The sequence below is a fragment of the Oncorhynchus mykiss genome, chromosome 5 (genome assembly GCF_013265735.2).
Source record: "Oncorhynchus mykiss isolate Arlee chromosome 5, USDA_OmykA_1.1, whole genome shotgun sequence".
NCBI classification, from domain to species: Eukaryota; Metazoa; Chordata; class Actinopteri; order Salmoniformes; family Salmonidae; genus Oncorhynchus; species Oncorhynchus mykiss.
Genome location: NC_048569.1, coordinates 76,662,717 through 76,684,035, shown reverse-complemented (window position 1 = coordinate 76,684,035; position 21,319 = coordinate 76,662,717). Strand labels below are relative to the sequence as shown.

The window sequence follows — 21,319 nt, the reverse complement described above, 5'->3', positions numbered from 1 at the left end:
TTTAATTACATCACAAAGCTTTATTCCGTTCTGACATGAAGTAACACTTAGACATATTGCTCAAAACATACACCCACAAGGCAAATTGGCCAGTGTTACCTAGTGTTGATTTTTCAGTGTAACATTTATAGTGTTGATTCAGGAGTTAAATTAAATCTGAAATTAACACTCAGTAGTGTACAATAACCGCAGTGTAAGTGTTTATATCCAATGTTAAGTGTGAGAATGTGATTGTGTCAGTTTTACTCTGTGGAGAGTAAAACATTCCCAATAAAACCATGCCCATCATTATCACATTTCCCAGCATGCTCTACTGGAGGTAGTCATTTTTAGGATTGTTTTTAAAATCTGTGCATGTACACTGATTGATTAATATTATGGTACACAAATACAATTTTTAAATAACATACATTTTTCTCAACCAATCCAATCAGATGGATGCAATAAATGCAACTATTACTTAAATGGCTGTTCCAGTTTAAATGGTTTAGATAAGGGGTGGAAAACTCGGGCACCGAGGGGCCTGATTGGTGTCACCATTTTGCCCTAGCTAATTTAGAACGTAATTAGTTTAATCAGCTGTGTTTGCTAGGGATGGAGGAAAAGTGTGACACCCTTCTGGATCCTGAAGACTGGAGTTTCCCATCCCTGACTTAGGTAGTCTCCTCACAATGTTCCTAACCCTTACAGTCATTCTGAATGATTAAAAATCTGCCTGGTTTCCTATAGGAATTACATCCCTTTGCAAGCCTGCATAATGTGACTTGCAGATGTGGCCTGTAAACCAGGATTGTCCTAGCACCACTGTTAGGGTAAAACTTGGCCATCAAAGTAAGGCCTTATATATTTAATGTATTGTCCTAAAGCATTATATTTTAATGATAACATTCAGCCCTAGTGGGAAGTCCACAGGAGTGACATTAATAAATTCAACAACCATGTCTCTGTCACTAACAAATACTGTCATGGGTGGTAAATCTACAATTAACTTGAAAAGGCAAGGCACTGGGAAATTATATTGGAGGTGTGGCTTAGTTGAGGCATGGCTTTAAATTAGTTGTTTTTGGCACCCATGAATGGAAGTGTTGTATCAGTTTAAGTGGTCTATGGTTATACTTATTTAAGTTAGAATATGTCTTCTGCTAGTCCTGAAGTCTTTGTAAATGCTTACATAATAACAAGTAGCATTAAAGACGTTATTATTATTGTAATCTCCTTAATCCAACACAAGCGACCTTGTCAACAGATACAGACCTCTTTGCGTAATGGTTAAAAAAAATACTGTATAAGGTGTTATTGCATAACACCATTCGTGTAAACTATATACACTTCCTAGTGTTAAAAATACTATATGAAGTGTTATTGCATAACACTAAAAGTGTTAATCATGTGGATTTGTATAGAAAAAATTGTCACTGTAAGTGTTGATTTAACACTGGAGAATTTGCTGTGCATGAATATCACAATTTCCACCCCAGAACAATATACTGCTTAGAGTTTGATCATGATAAACTAAGTATACAGTAAAATCTACCATTTTGGTAGACTATGATTGTCAGATTAAGACAAGATTGGCATTTTATTTTTGCACATATAAGTAACTTGCTTTGTCCGAGCCAGATAGGCCCATAGGACAGGAGCCAATCTCCTGTTTATGTAGTGTGAGGCAGCATGATGCACAAGTACACCCCCTGGACAGGAAGCTAGTGTATGGCAGGGCCTTTTGCACAGATACTGTAAAGCATTTCACTCAGCCTTCATTTTGTCTCTGATATCCGAAGGCAAGGTTTCAAACAGGACGTCCTCCACCACTAGACCGCCACGCTTCAACGCCCGGCAGAACCGCAGCTCTGGAGGTAGGAGCTCAAAATGGTTGCCCTTCAGTTCCAGGTGTGTCAATAGAACCAGGTATGAGATCTTTGGTGAGAGCAATGACAGCGTATTCTTGCCCAGCTTAAGGGTTTTGAGCTTCTTGCAAAAGAAGAGCTCGTCTGGGAGGTTATCAATCTTGTTGCACGTAACAGAGAAGTACTGAAGACTCTGTAGGACGCCAATCTCCGGCGGAATGAACCGGATGTCGTTGTTGGACAGATCCAGGTAACGAAGCTTGTTGCATAAGAACAGGTGCGAGGGCAAGATCTCTATCTTGTTGTGGCTGAAGTAGAGGCGCTCCAGGCTGCCAAGCTTCTTGATGTGCTCAGGGATGTAGCAGATACTGTTGTGCCAGAGTTTCAGGCACGTCAGCTTGTGGAGGTGCTGGCAGCTGACTATCTCCTCAATGGAGCGCAGGTTGTTTTCCTTCAAGTCCAACTCCTGTAGAGTTAGAGTTATACAAATGTATTTTAAGTGTCACTCCACAATATTACAGGAATTGGCAATACATATGACATATTTGAAGTCAAGAAAACAGCCCAGAAGAGAGTTAGCTGGAGATGCACCTTTAAGGCCCTTTGCTCAACTAGGAGCTTAAAGTCATTACATATTTAAAAACCACATTGTGGGCCACTCAGTGTGGAGACACTGTAGGGAATCGTACCAGACAGTCATAGTACTGTATATCATGCCTGTAGGTTGACCATTCTAGATAGAGTTTGAGACACTGTAGGCGATCATAGCAGGCGGTCAAGGTACAGCATATCATACCTGTAGGTTCGTGAGGCTAAAGACAGCATGTGGGATGCGTTCCAGGTCACAGTGCACCAGCTCCAGTTCAGTCAGGTTCACCATCTTCTTCAGGTTGTTGAGCATCACCAGCTTGGTGCCATCGTTGTAAACGTACAGCCTCTGCAGGTGGCTGGACACGTCTACGATGGACTGGGGAATCTTTGTAAAGTTACTTTTGAGCGAGAGGGTCTTCAGATTCTTCAGCTCCCTTAGAGACTCCAGAACCACATTCTTAGAAGCGTCAGGACTCAGTGAGCCAATGAGATAGAGCTCCTCTAGATTCCGCAGGTGGTACAGCCAATGAGGCAGTTCCCTGCTGTCATCAAACTTTACCCTGAGCACCTTACATAAAGATAGAATGATACTTTATTATAAAAAATAAATAAAAACATGCCACACCAAAGACTACCAGAATAGCATACCTTAAGGTTATCCTTGAGGAAGGAAGTGGCTGTGGTGTGGCTCTTTAAGCAACACTGATACAGAGACAGCTCCTGGAGGTTTTCCAGCTGGGCGATGGAGGCTGGGATGGTTACGTTGTTGATGATCTCTAGCTTCAGGGATTGGAGCTCTGTCACCTCGAAGATGGTGTCCGGGAGCCCAGACAGCATGAAGAGCTGCAGCTCCAGTCTGTTGTTATGGTTGGTCAGCAGTCTCTGACGCAGCTTCTCTGGTGTCCACTCGTGGTTCAGGTTCAGCTGTTTCAGTTTGTTCTCACTGACCTCAGACAGGAACACTGCAAACCTGAGAGAAAGAAAAAAGAAGAATACGTTATTGTCCAATGTAGACAGATATGCCATGGAAACTTCTTCTTTTGTCTTCTGCTTTATTCCAACCCCGAACGGTTGGAGCAGGGGGTAGCCATACAACTGCACCCGAATGGTTTGTTTTACAATTGGAGGCATTACATACTTATCAACAGCAACGAAGAGCTGAATTACTTGAAACAATTTACCATTTTCAAAAAATATATATTTTACACCTTTTGGAGTACAGTGGGTCGTACTGGTCGATCATGTGCAGCATAAAGGCAAAGTCATTCTTCACGTCTGGGATGTCATCAATTCCCGTTTCTTGCCGCACATATTCAAAGGAGTACTCCTTCAGTGAGCGGTAGAAGAGCCAATAGGAAGTGTAGAGGCAGGTGAATCCGTACACAGCCACGAAGCACAGGTAACAGTACGACAACTTAGAGAACAGGTGGGCCATGGTGTGATTACAGGAGAAATGCTTATATCCTGTCATGTCCTGTATGTCCACACTGCACTTCACTGTGATCTGCACCTCAGAGACTAAAGCACTGTTATACGCAATGATGAGGAGGAACTTGAACACTTTGAGAACAGTCTGGCGAACATACATAACGTAGAGGATTTCCCCCTCTTCGACGTGCAGGCGGAACTTCTTCACCTTCTCAAATAGAGCTTTGGCCTGTTCTCCTTCCTTCTTATCCAGAGCGCTGGCTGTGGGCTTGTCCACTACGATCTTCTCTGGGATGGATTTGAGGGACTGGGTCTTCTCCAGGCTGTCCAGGTTCCCCTCTACAGACACGTTGAGGATCGCTTTGCTGGCACTGTTGTTCTTGTTGTCCTTGAATGAATAAATAAATAAATGTATTAATGAATTCATTTTATTTGAAATATTTCAAATATATCCAATACAGGGCTGTTTCCCGGATACAGATTGAGCCTAAACAGAATTTTGAAAGGAGATTCTCCATTGAGTTTTCAGTCCAGGCCTAGGCTTTATCTGTGTCCAGGAAACTGCCCCATAGTTTCATCAGCCATTTGACTGCAACAATACATACAGTTGAAGTCGGAAGTTTACATACACCTTAGCCAAATACATTTAAACTCAGTTTCACAATTCCTGACATTTAATCGCAGTAAAAATTCCCTGTCTTAGGTCAGTTAGGATCACCACGTTATTTTAAGAATGTGAAATGTCAGAATAATAGTAGAGAGAATTATTTATTTCAGCTTTTATTTCTCATCACATTCCCAGTGGGTTAGAGGTTTACATACACTCAATTAGTATTTGGTAGCATTGCCTTTAAATTGATTAACTTGGGTTAAATGTTTCAGGTAGCCTTCCACAAAATTCCCACAATAAGTTGTATGAATTTTGGCCCATTCCTCATGACAGAGCTGGTGTAACTGAGTCAGGTTTGTAGGCCTCCTTGCTTGCACATGCTTTTTCAGTTCTGGACAAAAAAATTATATGGGATTGAGGTCAGGGCTTTGTGATGGCCACTCCAATACCTTGACTTTGTTGACCTTAAGCCATAATGCCACAACTTTGGAAGTATGCTTGGGGTCATTGTCCATTTGGAAGACCCATTTGTGACCAATCTTTAACTTCCTGACTGATGTCTTGTGATGTTGCTTCAATACATCCACATAATTTTCCTTCCTCTTCATGATGCCATCTATTTTGTGAAGTGCACCAGTCTCTCCTGCAGCAAAGCACTCCCACAACATGATGCTGCCACCCCCGTGCTTCACGGTTGGGATGGTGTTCTTCGGCTTGCAATCCTCTCCCTTTTTCCTCCAAATGTAACAAAGGTAATTATGACCAAACAGTTCTACTTTTGCTTCATCAGACCAGAGGACATTTCTTCAAAAAGTACGATCTTTGTCCCCATGTGCAGTTGCAAACCGTAGTCTGGCTTTTTTTAATGGAGATTTTGGAGCAGTGGCTTCTTCCTTGCTGAGCGGCCTTTCAGGTTATTTCGATATAGGACTCGTTTTACTGTGGATATAGATACTTTTGTACCTGTTTCCTCCAGCATCTTCACAAGGTCCTTTGCTGTTGTTCCTGAGCGGTATGACGGCTGCTTGGTACCATGGTGTTAATACTTGTGTACTATTGTTTGTACAGATGAATGTGGTACTTTCAGGCGTTTGGAAATTGCTCCCAAGGATGAACCAGACCTGTGGAGGTCTACAATTGTTTTTCTGAAGTCTTGGCTGATTTCTTTTGATTTTCCCATGATGTCAAGCAAAGAGACACTGAGTTTGAAGGTAGGCCTTGAAATACATCCACAGGTACACCTCCAATTGACTCAAATGATGTCAATTACCCTATCAGAAGCTTCTAAACCCATGACATAATTTTCTGGAATTTTCCAAGCTGTTTAAAGGCATGGTCAACTTAGTGTAAGTAAACTTCTGACCCACTGGAATTGTGATACAGTGAATTATAAGAGAAAGAATCTGTCTGTAAACAATTGTTGGAAAAATGACTTGTGTCATGCAAAAAGTATATGTCCTAACTGACTAAAACTATAGTTTGTTAACAAGAAATTTGTGGATTGGTTGAAAAACGAGTTTTAATGACTCCAACCTAAGTGTATGTAAACTTCCGACTTCAACTGTACATTTATACACTGCGTGTACAAAACATTATAAGCACATGCTCTTTCCAAGACATAGACTGGACCAGTTGAATCCACGTGTAAGCTATGATCCCTTGTTGACGTCACTTGTTAAATCCACTTCAATCTGTGTAGATGAAGGGCAAGAGACCAGTTAAAGAAGGATTTTAGAGCCTTGAGATAATTGAGATTGTGTATATGTGCCATTGAGAGGGTGAATTGGTAAGAAAAAATAGTGAAGTGCCTTTGAACGGCGCACCGGTTTGTGTCAAGAACTGCAACACTGCTTGGTTTTTCACCCTCAACAGTTTTTCGTGTGTATCAAGAATGGTCCACCACCCAAAGAACATTCAGTCAACTTGAGATAACTGTGGGAAGCATTGGAGTCAACATGCATCAGCATCTCTGTGGAGGGGTGGGTTCAACTCAATATTAGGAAGGTGTTCTTAATGTTTTGTACACTCAGTGTACATAGAAACATATATACATTCTAACATATAGTACATACTGTACAAACACATACCAACAATACCTTCTCCTCTGGGTTCTCTCCAGACACCTCGGACAGAGCTCTGGTAGTCCAGGGGGAGTCAAAGCACTTTCCCAAGATGGAGATGAAATGCTCTATCTTAGAGCTGGAGCCTGGGAACTTGAACCAGAAATTGCTACACACCATGAAGATGAGGGTGTGTATGAGGACTAGGTAAGGGAAGTACTTAGCGTACCAGTGCAGGGCTTTCTCGTAGCACATCTGGTTTATGAAGCTGTACTGTTGAAGGTCCAGGTTGGTTTTCAGGCCCATCATCTCATGCACATCCTGCGACACAACAGGTGAGTCCAGCTCGGTTTTATTTGGTAAGGGTATTGTTTGGTTCATTGATATTCTCTGTGGAAGGCAGATGATTTTGTCCTGCACCACCTGAATGAAAAGAAATGTGAAAAAAGACATTCACAATAAAGCAAGCAACCTTAATGTAAGATGACAATAGAACTGTCAAACAAGACCCAATGATGGCAATATATACACAATATCACAATAACTGAGTAGTAAACAGTTCTGCAATATTGAAATTCTTCACTGATTGTAATTTTCCTAAGATTTTATTAGGCACATTTATTTTTTCGCTCTTTTTTATTTTTTAATAATGAGCTAACCCACTAGGCAATTACATTGAATCAACATGGAATAGATGTTGAACTGACGTCTGTGCCCAGTGGGAAAGTGAGTACCATTTCCAATGAATTCATTACAAAACAGTATATTATAGTAACTTAGATACAATGATAATACAAACAACAGAGGGGGATATCGGATGTTATTTCTCATTTCCTTCTGTGACAACATTGGTAGGACTGTGACTCAGACAGGAAATGACCAATTTGTGTTTTAGCCACCGCAGTGCACGCAATGCAATACTGTACCACCAAATGATATGTTATTCTTTGACCTACCATTGCACTTTTATAACACTTACAACATTACCAATTGTTCTACTGCAATTATAGACTGATCATGAACGTGGTGATGTATATAGTTTATTTTTCTTCAGCTTTGTAAATATTTACTTTTCTTATGAGCCAGACCAGTGATATAGCCTAAATACCATGTGGACTCTGTCTGGAAAATGTGTCTAAAGAAAATGCCTAATCAGCTGGAAAAGGGGGAAGCTCTCTCTCTTTTAATGCAGGACAGGAGAAATTAAAAGTCAGACTTGCTGAGTACAGTGTTGTGTCTTTGGCATCATTAAAAGTGGTGACTGTTATTTTATCAAATCAATTCTCTGTAATTATTATTACGTGATTCAACTAATAATGTAAATGTAATTAACTAGGAAGTCGGGGCACCACGGAAAATCTTCAGATTACAAAGTTATAATTTTCCGAATATTACTTCAGATATTTTAATATCTGATCAATTAGTCTTCTATTAAATGAATTATTATTTACCTCACGTCATTCTCATTCCAAACATCGTAAATTGTTTGTTATCTGCATGAACCCAGCCTAAACTATGAATTATCCATACACCTGTCACCCCCTCGTAATGAGTAGACCAAGGCGCAGCGTGAGTAGAGTTCCACATATTTTAATAAAATGAAACTCACCAAAACAATAAAGCACAAACGAAACGTGAAGCTACTGGTGTGCACTCAGGCAACTAAATGTAGACAAGATCCCACAAGCACAATGAGGACAATAAGGCTACCTAAATATGATCCCCAATCAGAGACAATGATAAACAGCTGCATCTGATTGGGAACCATATCAGGCCACCATAGAAATACATTTCACCTAGATGACCCACCCAAGTCACTATCACACCCCAACCAACGCAGAGAATAAACAGCTTACTATGGTCAGGGTGTGACAGTACACCCCCAAAGGTGCGGACTCCAACCGCAAAACCTGACTCAATAGGGGAGGGTCCGGGTGGGCATCTATGATGGATGACACAGGGCATTGGGGGTGGCTCCGGTGCGGGGCACATCACCGGAAGCTCCGGACCGTGGATCGTCGGCGGAAGCTCCGGACCGTGGATCGTCGTCGGAGGCTCCAGACCGTGGATTGTCACTGGAGGAACCAGACAGTAGATCGTCGCAGGAGGCTCTGAACTGAGAACCCTGCTGAAGGCTCTGGACCGCCGACCGTCGCTGGAGGCTCCGGACCGCAGACCGTCTCTGGAGGTTGCGGACCGTGGACTGTCGTTGGAGGTTCCGGACTGTGGACCGTCGTGGAGGTTCCGGACTGGAAACTACGCCGGAAGCTCTGGACTGGGAACTGTCGCCGGAAGCTCTGGACTGGGAACTGTTGCCGGAAGCTCTGGACTGGGAACTGTCGCCGGAAGTTCTGGACTGGGAACTGTCGCCGGAAGCTCTGGACTGTGGAGGCACACTGGAGGCCTGATGCGTGGTGCCAGCACTGGTCGTACCGGCACTGGTGGTACCGGGCTGGTGACACGCAACTCAGGGCGAGTGCGGGGAGGAGGCACAGAACGTACTGGACTGTGGAGGCGCACTGGAGGCCTGATGCGTGAGACTGGTACAGGTGGCACCGGGCTGATGACGCACCTCAGGGTGAGTGCGAGGAAGAGGAACAGGACGTACTGGACTGTGGATGCGCACTGGAGGCCTGATGCGTGGGACCGGTACAGGTGGCACCGGGCTGATGACACGCACCTCAGGGCGAGTGCGGGGAGGAGGCACAGGACGCACTGGACTGTGGAGGCGCACTGGAGGTCTAGAGTGCAGAGCTGGCACAACCCTTCCTGACTGGATGCTCACTCCAGCCCGGCAAGTGCGGGAAGCTGGCACAGGACACACTGGGCTGTGAAGGCGCACTGGCGACACTGTGCGCATCACCACATAACACGGTGCCTGACCGGTCATACGCTCCCCACGGTAAGCACGAGGAGTTGGTTCAGGTCTAAACCCTGACTCCGCCAATCTCCCCGTGTGTCACCCCGCAAAAAAAGTTTTGGGGCTGCCTCTCGTGCTTCCGTTGTTGTTCTAACTCCTCGTATCGTCGCCGTTCCGCTCTCGCTGCCTCCAACTGCTCCCTTGAATGCCGATACTCTCCGGCCTGCGTCCAGGGTCCTTCTCCATCCAGGATTTCCTCCCATGACCATTCCTCCTGGCCATGCTGCTTGGTCCGTTTTATGTGGGTTCTTCTCTCATGCTCGTTGTAATGAGTAGACCAAGGCACAGCGTGAGTAGAGTTCCACATATTTTAATAAACTGAAACTCACCAAAACAAAACAATAAAGCACAAACGAAACATGAAGCTACTGGTGTGCACTCAGGCAACTAAATGTAGACAAGATCCCACAAACACAATAAGGACAATAAGGCTACCTAAATAAGATCCCCAATCAGAGACAATGATAAACAGCTGCCTCTGATTGGGAACCATATCAGGCCACCATAGAAATACATTTCACCTAGATGACCCACCCAAGTCACTATCACGCCAAAACCAACACAGAGAATAAACAACTTACTATGGTCAGGGTGTGACAACACCAATTGGCTTAATCATTTATTTACTAACTAAATAATCACAGAAATGCATAAACAAACAAACAGTAGATATTGCTTACTAACAAGGAGAGGGAAGATTCCCAAGTGGGCTAAGCCGATATGACGGCTTGGTGGACAAAGGGAAGTGGGTGTGGACTGACAAAAGGGATCACTATACACAGTATATACAGTGGGGCAAAAAAGTATTTAGTCAGCCACCAATTGTGCAAGTTCTCCCACTTAAAAAGATGAGAGAGGCCTGTAATTTTCATCATAGGTACACTTCAACTATGACAGACAACTATGACAGACAAAATGAGAAAAAAAAATCCAGAAAATCACATTGTAGGATTTTTAATTTATTTATTTGCAAATTATGGTGGAAAATAAGTATTTGGTCAATAACAAAAGTTTATCTCAATACTTTGTTATATACCCTTTGTTGGCAATGACAGAGGTCAAACGTTTTCACACACTGTTGAAAGGTTTTCACACACTGTTGCTGGTATTTTGGCCCATTCCTCCATGCAGATCTCCTCTAGAGCAGTGATGTTTTAGGGCTGTTGCTGGGCAACACAGACTTTCAACTCGCTCCAAAAATGTTCTATGGGGATGAGATCTGGAGACTGGCTAGGCCACTCCAGGACCTTGAAATGCTTCTTACGAAGCCACTCCTTCGTTGCCCGGGCGGTGTGTTTGGGATCATTGTCATGCTGAAAGACCCAGCCACGTTTCATCTTCAATGCCCTTGCTGATGGAAGGAGGTTTTCACTCAAAATCTCACAATACATGGCCCCATTCATTCTTTCCTTTACAAGGATCAGTCGTCCTGGTCCCTTTGCAGAAAAACAGCCCCAAAGCATGATGTTTCCACCCCCATGCTTCACAGTACGTATGGTGTTCTTTGGATGCAGCTCAGCATTCTTTGTCCTCCAAACACGACGAGTTGAGTTTTTACCAAAAAGTTCTATCCATATGATATTCTCCCAATCTTTTCTGGATCATCCAAATGCTCTCTTGCAAACTTCAGACAGTCCTGGACATGTACTGGGGGACATGTCTGGCACTGCAGGATTTGAGTCCCTGGTGGCGTAGTGTGTTACTGGTAGGATGGTAGGCTTTGTTACTTTGGTCCCAGCTCTCTGCAGGTCGTTCAGTAGGTCCCCCCGTGTGGTTCTGGGATTTTTGCTCACCGTTTTTGTGATCATTTTGACCCCACGGGGTGAGATCTTGCGTGGAGCCCCAGATCGAGGGAGATTTTCAGTGGTCTTGTATGTCTTCCATTTCCTAATAATTGCTCCCACAGTTGATTTCTTCAAACCAAGCTGCTTACCTATTGCAGATGCAGTCTTCCCAGCCTGGTGCAGGTCTACAATTTTGTTTCTGGTGTCCTTTGACAGCTCTTTGTTCTTGGCCATAGAGGAGTTTGGAGTGTGACTGTTTGAGGTTGTGGACAGGTGTCTTTTATACTGATAACAAGTTCAAAAAGGTACCATTAATACAGGTAACGAGTGAAGGACAGAGGAGCCTCTTAAAGAAGAAGTTACAGGTCTGTGAGAGCCAGAAATCTTGCTTGTTTGTAGGTGACCAAATACTTATTTCCACCATAATTTGCAAATAAATTCATTAAAAATCCTACAATGTGATTTTCTTTATTTTTTTTTCTCATTTTGTCTGTCATAGTTGAAGTGTACCTATGATGAACATTACAGGCCTCTCTCATCTTTTTAAGTGGGAGAACTTGCACAATTGGTGGCTGACTAAATACTTTTTTGCCCCACTGTAATTATATTAATTGAAATGCTAATCCTTTGCACACAACGCTCACTCATTCGGGAATAATTGCAATCAATATATATTACGCCCATGTGTCGTTGTGATCTTCTCTGTTGGAATCCGGTCCATCTGCTGGAGAGTTAATCCGAGTCTCTCTCTCGCTTTCTGTTTCCCCGAAGATCAAAGTCATTCCTGGTTAGAATGGATACTTCAGAGTACCATTCAGAAATGTTGTCAGAGAATAGATGTTTTGGCGGTTGTCTGTATTCTCGTCCCAGGTTTACATCATGTCTAGCTGCAGACTAGTAATCATTATCTAAGATTTGCTCTTATTCTGTAGGGATCGCTAGTCTCAGGGTTTAACCATTTCCAGCCATGTAGCCAATGCTCCACGTGGTATGGTAATTTAATAACTATTCGCAATCAAATCTCACGCTGTGGATTTGCTTAGTCTTGGTACTCAAACCTGTGCCACCTCAGCTTACACCGAGGTATGCGTAGTCTGAAGAGGATTTCCTCAGGAGGGGGTTTTATTCGTAACAATAGGAAAGGGCTGTTCCATGACGCCAGATCATGTCTGTGCTTATGGGAGTGGGCCAATGACTTAGTTAAGCTTTAAAGGGAATACAATTCTCTCACATTAAAGGTTTAACATCACATTACATCATTTCACAAATAGTTTAATGTTTCATGTTTCATGTCTCATTAATTTTATACAAGAATTAGATGCAAACACCATAATTGAGAAATGTACACATTCAGAGATATAGTTATGTGTGTTTCCTGTCGTTAGTGAGGTCACCAAATGAAACACACTCAACATAACTGTCCTTTAAGTGTCCACGGACTCTTCCCACATTCTCACAAGTGGACATATAGTTTCATTTTCACATTTTGGGGATTTAGGAGTTCAACCACATGAAATCCTTTGTTCACTCTGTGGTCTCTCTTTCAGCATGGCCAGGGGGAGATAGTCTCCGCCAGGAATTTACGACCTGAGATAACAGAACCTGGGTGTAGAAGAGAGTGAGAGGGGGAAGCCACGATCTATACCCAGAAAGAGCCACGTCATGACAACAGAGATCAGCAGAATTCTACACACCCTGGTCATCTCTCTCTCTCACACGCACACACGCACGCACACACACACACACTTCTCTTTCTCACTCTCCTGATCTCACTCTTGATCTTTCTCTTCTTTTACTTTCTCTCCCTCTCTCTGTCTCTATCTCTCTCTGTCCTGCTCTCTTTCTCTCTCTGTCTTTCTTTCTCTCTCACACACACTCTCTCTCACCTTCCCCCTTACCGTTCATCTACATCCGGTAGCTACACTTGTGTGTGTAAAGCTAAAAAATGTCCCTTTGGCAGAGCCAGTGTTTACCTCCACTACTGTAAACTGAGACAAACAATCCCATAATGCCAGGAAATGTATTAATTAGGGACAGTGCTGTCTGCTTTGACTAGGCTGTGGTTCAGTTCACCATGTAAACTAAAAATGTAAACTAATGAGGGTCATCAGATGGGTCATGTTTGGAAATCACCCACTATTTACAAACTGTGAACACAGTTTTTCAAAATAGTCATTATTTTTGTAGTGATCCTTCCCTTGTTTCAAGGGACAACACAGAATATTCTCACCCCAGTAAACAAGTTCCTGTCAATGGTGTTTTGGGCTTTTCTAAAAAGAATGACTTATAATCTACAGGGGTTTATAAGAGGAGAAGGATAGCGGCTCGGGTTAATCCTTACAATTTCACGTGGAAAAACATGATTTCACTGTGTAGTTTCATGTTATCACATGTTGCTTCACATGTTGTCACATGTTATAACATTAACTTCACATATAATCACATGTGACCAGATCAAAATGTGATTGTGGAACACTCACATGTGATCATGTAAAATTCATGTTTTTTTTTTCCATAAGGGAAAAACACAGTTCCACCCTCTCTTTGCAGCTGGTCAGAGTCGTGAGGGGAAGGGAAGTGACAGGCCACTGGTCGCTGGAATCATGGCTGTGTTCCAGATGGCTCTGGACAAAAGAAGTGCACTACGTATATAGGGAATAGGGTACCATTTCGGAGGAAGCCCATGTGTTTATGAAGACGTGGTGAGGCAGGCGGGAGACATTTTTGGTGCGCAGTGTCTGTGTGAGTGTGTGTATGTGTGGAGTGCAGGAATGTTTTCCCCTTTCCGTTGGTAAACTTCCACTATACTGTGCAACTTACATGAACCCAACACTGGGCTGTTTGTGACTACAGGACAGGACACAGTAGATCTACAGAGCAGTGAATCAGCAAGTTACTTTAAAGGCTAATATCTGCTATAACATCCTAACTACATAGCACACAAGGCATACTGTGTGAATTACAACATATTTCTCATTATGACATCAATTCAACCACTTTTGCCCGACTAGGTATAGGACTATGCTACAATATAAAGTTATAATGTGTATGCACATTGTTCATTAGATAGTCAGGCCTTTTGGACACTCTGAGGCGGGGAAATCAGACATTGTGAGGTTTGAAGATACTGACCTTGTACTATGTATCTGAACACTCAGATCATGAGCATGATGACAGAGAGGTAGTGTGTGCACTAACCTGTCATGTGCATCCGAACACTCCGATCATTAGCATGACCACAGAGAGGTAGTCTGTGCACTAACCTGTAGGGTGCATCCGAACACTCCGATCATTAACATGACCACAGAGAGGTAGTCTGTGAACACATCCCACCAGGGCTTCAGAACCCGGAATGCTGGCTCCTGCTCTGAGAACTGCCGGAACTCCGTCACAGGAATCATGGCTCCCGCTGAGACAGAGATTTAGGGATTGTTTGCAAACAATGTATTTATAAACAATGTATAGCTTCAAAATATGTTTAGTCCTTATATGTGCCAATCTTTACAATCAAAGCTCCATTTATGAATTTAAAAGTGGTTAAATGTCTCCATCCCCATCCATTAGATTTTTATCAAACCAAGTGGCAGGGCTGCCTTTTGGTTGAAAAAAAAGTCTGGAAGCTCCATTTAAATGGCCTTGTCACTTTCCTGGAGGATGCTGACCTACTGTATATGTTCAACATGGCCAGCTTCCAGACTAGTTGAACACGCAGGGGGAATTGTAGGGGGAAATGTAGCTAGCCTTCACAAGACAATACTTGGAACTAATAAGGTTTCCTTTGTGTGTGGGGTTTGGGTGAATTAAACTCTGCTTCCTGTCATGCTGTTAAACATGAAAAGAAACCATGTTGCACCTATACCTGCGTACATGAACATGTGTGTCAATTCGTACTGGTGATACTGTTAATGATTTGACTGTACAACAATAAACCGAGGCATGATTTTGGCAGTTGGTCTAGATCAAAACTTCATGGCTGACATACACTAAACAATCTGCCTGTTGGATAACTGAATCATAACATAATATATAGAGCCATGCTAGTAGCATCATCAAGGCCTTATAAGCACCTCTCTCATCAACAACATCTGAGTCAGAGGAACATTCTTCAACATTAAGAGAAAAGGATGTCAAATGTTTTTCCTATGATAATCTCTTATTTTGGAAAGTTATTTCTTAAAGCATGAGTATGATTCTACTCTGTTTGCACATTAATGAAAATGTAAAACAATACAACCAGAATAGTAACCCACTGGGCACAAACTGGTTAAATCAAAACTGATTACATATACAAAAAATCATGAAGGTAATGGATTATCAGGAATTGTTGTCTTTTTTTCACCCAACTTTTACCCTAAATCATATAAGATGGTTAACATTTATGTTGATTTCATTTTGACTTGACGTTAGTTGACAACTGAATGAAATGTAAAACAAAACTAGACGTTGAACTGACATCTGTGCCCAGTGGGAAGCATTTACATTAGTTGGCCTATATAGTTTACTCTGTAAAATGTCACATTTACATGATAAAGTATGTATATAGGCTACTTACGTATAAATATATGTATGTGTATAAGTATGTATAAGGACACAACTAAATAATTAATAAATATATCATATTCTAGAAGTTAGATATACTTGACTGTGTTTGTTTGTCGATGGTTTTAATTTTGTTCTAAATTCATGTACAGTATATACAGTCTTCAGCATTAAACAACCACACAAGTGTATAGTCTATCAAAACATATCTCAAGAGAGCTACAGCTAAATATGTGAGACTTTTAATAACACAGCTGCACTGTTTAGATAGACCACCGTACTAGAAACAAACAACCATCTTTAACCAGTTGGAAAGCCTAAAACTTTGTCTCAAAGTCACAGATATACTGATTTTACTGTGGAAACTAGACCTATAGTGTCATCTCTATTGTCCTTTTATTGTCCTACAACTGAACACACTGTTCCCTTGAGGAGTTCCTGAGATATGGAAATAATGCATGTACGTACCTCGACATTAAGGGTGGAAGAAAGTTCAGGTTCAATACAATTATTTTTAACATGACACTTAACTTGTATTAATGGAAATGTATACTGAGTATACCAAACATTAGGAACACCCTCCTAATATTGAGTTGCCCCCCTTTTGCAATCAGAACAGCCTCAATTTGTTGGGGCATGGACTCTACAAGGTGTCGAAAGCATTCCACAGGGATGCTGGCCCATGTTGACACCAATGCTTCCCACAGTTGTATCAAGATGACTGCATGTCCTCTGAATGCCACACAAACACAATCCATCCCTCAATCCGTTTTGTCACCAAAGCCCCATATACTACCCACCATTGCGACCTGTACGCTCTCGTTGGCTGGCCCTCGCTTCATACTCGTCGCCAAACCCACTCGCTCTATGTCATCTACAAGACTTTGTAGCACACGCTCCAGCAGGTATATCTCTCTAGTCACCCCCAAAACCAATTATTTCTTTGGCCGCCTCTCCTTCCAGTTCTCTGCTGCCAATGACTGGAACGAACTACAAAAATCTCTGAAACTGGAAACACTTATCTCCCTCACTAGCTTTAAGCACCAACTGTCAGAGCAGCTCACAGATTACTGCACCTGTACATAGCCCACCTATAATTTAGCCCAAACAACTACCTCTTTCCCTACTGTATTTAATTTATTAATTTATTTTGCTCCTTTGCACCCCATTATTTTTATTTCTACTTTGCACATTCTTCCATTGCAAATCTACCATTCCAGTGTTTTACTTGCTATATTGTATTTACTTTGCCATCATGGCCTTTTTTTGCCTTTACCTCCCTTATCTCACCTCATTTGCTCACATCATATATAGACTTGTTTATACTGTATTATTGACTGTATGCTTGTTTTACTCCATGTGTAACTCTGTGTCGTTGTATGTGTCGAACTGCTTTGCTTTATCTTGGCCAGGTTGCAATTGTAAATGAGAACTTGCTCTCAACTTGCCTACCTGGTTAAATAAAGGTGAAATAAAATACATTTAAAAAATTATCTCTGCTGATACTCAACTAGTCTAAAGAAGGACAGTTTTATTGCTTCTTTAATCAGAGCAACAGTTTTCAGGTGTGCTAACATAATTGCAAAAGGGTTTTCTAATGATCAATTGGCCTTTTAAAATGATAAACTTGGATTAGCTAACACAACGTGCCATTGGAACACAGGAGTGATGGTTGCTGATAATGGGCCTCTGCACACCTGTGTAGATATTCCATTAAAATCTGTCATTTCCAGCTACAATAGTCATTTACAACATTAACAACCTCTACACTGTATTTCTGATCAAAAGTGACTTCAAACTCTTGAACAGTAGTGTAAGTGCTCCACAATAGTATGGGGCTTGCCTGTCTTAGCCACTCGGTAGCTCACCATATAAGACGCTTCTAGCATCTTCTTATTAATGGTATCAGTTGCTTTCATACATGTCTTACTCGGAAGTCGTCTTTATTCTCGCTCAAAAAACTCCTGTGGCTTGTTTTTCAAATTGTCATGTTTCGTTTCTAAATGTCTGCGCAAGAGTGAACATTTCCTGCGACAGAGTAACGGTTAATGTGATTGGATGTTAATTATTTGACTAGGCTACCTGTATTTGCGTAAGGTTTTGTATTTATTTTCTTAGTCAACCTTGTGTTCTGTTTGTTCTTGAACGTAGCCCTGTCTTTCATTTTTATTCATTGATTTCACCTGTGTTAGTTACTCACCTGGTCTCATTAGCTCCTTATTTAGTTCAGTTCATTCTGTTTGTGCCTTTGTGAGGTATTGTTCGTTTTGACTCTACTAAGCCTTTTCCTAGGTCGTTTGTGAGAAGCAGTTGTAGCCTTCAGTCCTAGCTTTGACTCACCTGCCTGTTTACCTACCTGTGTATGACCATTGCCTGCCTGTGACCACGATTCCTGCCTTCTGCGAAGGTGAAATTAACATCTGCCGCACTCTGCGTGTGAATCTACACCTTTTTCTCCCTGAGTATTCATTACAATTTTTCATTGTGCTGTTATTTAGCTGAACACTCGCCCAAATGTATAGCCCCGGTGGAAAATATAAATGCACTGTTTGAAAATGTGTTTAAAAAATGTGAATCACATTTTTATTTGGCGTTTCCCCCGACGTCATTGTACCCCAGTTTGGGAATACCTGATCTACACTGACTGAAGTGGATTTAACAAGTGACATCAATAAGGGATCATTGCTTTCACCTGGTCTGTCAATGTCATGGAAAGGACAGGTGTTCTTAATGTTTTGTATCCTCAGTGTATATTGTATAATACAAATGTATATGAAGTTCCAATGGGTATAAGGCATTAGTAAACACTCTGTATCGGTTTAACTCCAATCAACTATAGTGGGAAAAACTGTACATAGCCTTTGATCATTTTTTACAAATGATTCCTCCCTAGCCAAGATAAGTTATTTGCTTTGTCAACTCAGTGAGCTGGCCTGGATGTCTGGGCCGCCTGGGTTTTATCCTTTGCCTGGCTCTTCCTGACAGGAAACTCTGCAAATCTCCAACACTGACTTATTGGGCCTGCCCAAAACAGACTATGATTGTGTCCCAAATGGCACCCTATACCCTATATAGTGCACTACTTTTAACCAGAGTGCTCTCGGGATACAATATATAGGGAATAGTGTTCCATTTGGGACAGACATGAATGCTTGGATAGATCACACCCAGTCCCCAGTCAGTCCCAAGGATAACACATCCTGTCCAAGATGGGTTTATTAGTTAGGAGGACCATGGAAAAACTATGTAGAAAATATTAGACCCCAGGGTCACTTTGAGAGAATAGGGGTGATTGTAACAATAGGTCTTAAATGATAACAATAACGTCAGACTTATGTAAGTGACTTGGGACATCTTTTAATAACTTGTACAATGAAAATCCCAAATGTCTTATACTACCAGTATTATTCAACTACATACTGCATACTGCATGCGGAGCCTATCGGTTAACCTTAGCCGACTTCTCTTAGTTCACCGTCAAACCACATAATAGAAGGTAACAACATTGCATCTCTAGATAAGATTAAGATAAATATGACACCATCCCCAAAAAACAAAAAACAAAACATAAACCATTCCCTCTCCACAGGGTACTGACAAGCTCAAGGGTTTAGTATTAGGGTATACAGTATATGGCTAATCTATGGTGTGAATTCTCTGTCTTCCATAAATAGGCACTCATACTGCTAACCAGTTATTCATATGGAGAATAATATTTAAGAACTATTTTTCATCTTCTTTCCTTTTTGGGAAGAGGGGGGAGGGGATGGGGGAATAGGTGATATCATTATCCAAACTTGAGAAATTCCCACCACGTTTCATATTTCTAGCCTTTAAACAAAATAATAAAGCCTATGTGTGGGTTTAAATCTAGTTGAGTTACAGTACATGGCATATGCCTAACTCAATGTTAGCATTATTCAGAGGCAGTGTCAGCTAGTGCAGGAGGCTCGGGTTACATGGGCTATAGACAGGACAAAGTTAAAATGTATATTTATATTGCTATGCAAACATGGCAACAATGTGTAGGCTAATTTACAGCAAAACCCGAATACAATGTAACGAAATATGCGCTATGAAAACAACATGTACATTTATCATCAATCATGTAAGAATACAATAACAAAATGTGCCTTACCCTAGTGATATCCGCCTGACAGCCTAGATTCTATAGCGGTTTGTCGATGGGTGTTTTTTAGGGCAGCAGCGGCAATCATGTCCTTGTGGATCTGGTGTGGTCCTCAGCTTTCCGTTATTTCTGACTGCAAGCTAGTTCAATGTTCCTGTTTGTGATGCACAAAGACTATAGCCTACTGACTGACTGACGCGGTCAGGGCGGGGACTAGCCGGTAAACGTTTAGGGCTAGTTTGAATTGAAGAGGGTAGTCCATAAATGCAGACGAAGGATATCAAGGAAAAGCTCTGTTTTGAGGGACGGTCTAAGATCCCGCCCAATATGTTCTCCAATCTCATAAAGCATTTGGCTCAGTGCCATTATCCTCGCAAGGTGAGGCATTAAAAGGAATTGAGAACAGCGGTGCCAATCATTTTGACCCCTATCTTTTTGAGAAATAAACATCACTTGGTAAACAAAATCTATTTCTCTGAGCAATTGTATTAGCACAAAATAATATAATTTCCCTATTTTTTGGAGCATACAATATAGCTCAGTATATATATTATTTATTTCATGCAGTTTTTTGCATCTTCATCAAGGATGGAAAGAGTACTGATATATACTACTCAAGAAGAAGTACTGTTACTTTAATGACATTTTACTCAAGTAGCAGTACTATTACTGGTGTAAAACAAACTACAAGTAAAACTAAAAAGTAGCTTCCCTTCCTTGATCCATTTCCTTCCCTAGCTTCCTTTCCTCCTTTCCTAGCATAAATCTGTATGTAGAAAAACGATGGATTTGTCAAAAATAGTGTTAATGTCACACCCTGATCTGTTTCACCTGTCTTTGTGCTTGTCGCCACCTCCCTCCAGGTGTCGCCCATCTTCCTCATTATCCCAAGTGTATTTATACCTGTGTTCTCTGTATGTTTGCTGCCATTTCGTTTTGTTTCTTCAAACCTACCAGTGGCTTTTCCTGTGCGCCTGTCTGTCATTAGTTCCTGTTTTCTAGCTTTCCTGGGTTTTGACCATCCTGCCTTCCCTGAGCCTGCTTGCCGTTCTGTACCTTTCAGACTCTGCTCTGGACTACTGACCTGGACTACTGCCCTGGACTACTGCCTGCCCTTGACCTGTCGTTGGCCTGCCCCTTTGTTTTTGTAATAAACTTTTGTTAATTCGAAACTGTCTGCATCTGGTTCTTCTCCTTAGCCTTGACAGTTAACATTTGAGAGGAAAGGAAATTAGGAAAGGAAAGGCGAAAATGGAGCTGGAGAGGAAAGAAGAAAGGGATCTAGAAAATGAGGAAATAAAAGGGAGCTAGGAAAGAAAAGGAGGAAAGAAAACAAATCCCAGAAAGGATAGGAGGAATGGACAGTAGAATATGAGGAATGAATAGGAGGAATGGAAAGGAGGAAATTAAA

The 21,319-nt window shown here is 41.8% G+C and overlaps 1 protein-coding gene across 3 annotated transcripts; it reads right to left on the bottom strand.

The window, feature by feature from the left end:
• Positions 1–20,172, bottom strand: LOC110524592 (volume-regulated anion channel subunit LRRC8C). 3 transcript variants are annotated; one of them, XM_021604400.2, is made up of 7 exons: positions 19,918–20,172; positions 14,504–14,649; positions 6,564–6,959; positions 3,647–4,254; positions 3,087–3,408; positions 2,644–3,006; positions 1–2,313 (listed from the first exon to the last, which is right to left on the bottom strand). In XM_021604400.2, the coding sequence occupies exons 2-7, from the start codon at positions 14,639–14,641 to the stop codon at positions 1,747–1,749; spliced, it is 2,394 nt and encodes a 797-aa protein (XP_021460075.2). In that variant the 5' UTR covers positions 14,642–14,649; positions 19,918–20,172; the 3' UTR covers positions 1–1,746. The 3 variants fall into 3 exon arrangements, with proteins under 3 accessions (XP_021460075.2, XP_021460076.2, XP_021460079.2); XM_021604401.2 differs by having other exon boundaries at positions 6,573–6,959; XM_021604404.2 differs by lacking the exon at positions 14,504–14,649 and having other exon boundaries at positions 19,918–20,171.
• Positions 20,173–21,319: the final 1,147 nt, after the last annotated feature.

Excerpts from the sequence above, each read along its gene's own strand:
- LOC110524592 (XM_021604400.2), bottom strand. The coding sequence starts at position 14,641 with ATGATTCCTGTGACGGAGTTCCGGCAGTTCTCAGAGCAGGAGCCAGCA. Across the intron at positions 6,960-14,503 it reads TGTTCGGATGCACCCTACAG|GTGGTGCAGGACAAAATCAT; the intron begins GTTAGTGCACAG and ends CTTTTCATTCAG. Across the intron at positions 3,409-3,646 it reads GACCCACTGTACTCCAAAAG|GTTTGCAGTGTTCCTGTCTG; the intron begins GTGTAAAATATA and ends TCTTTCTCTCAG.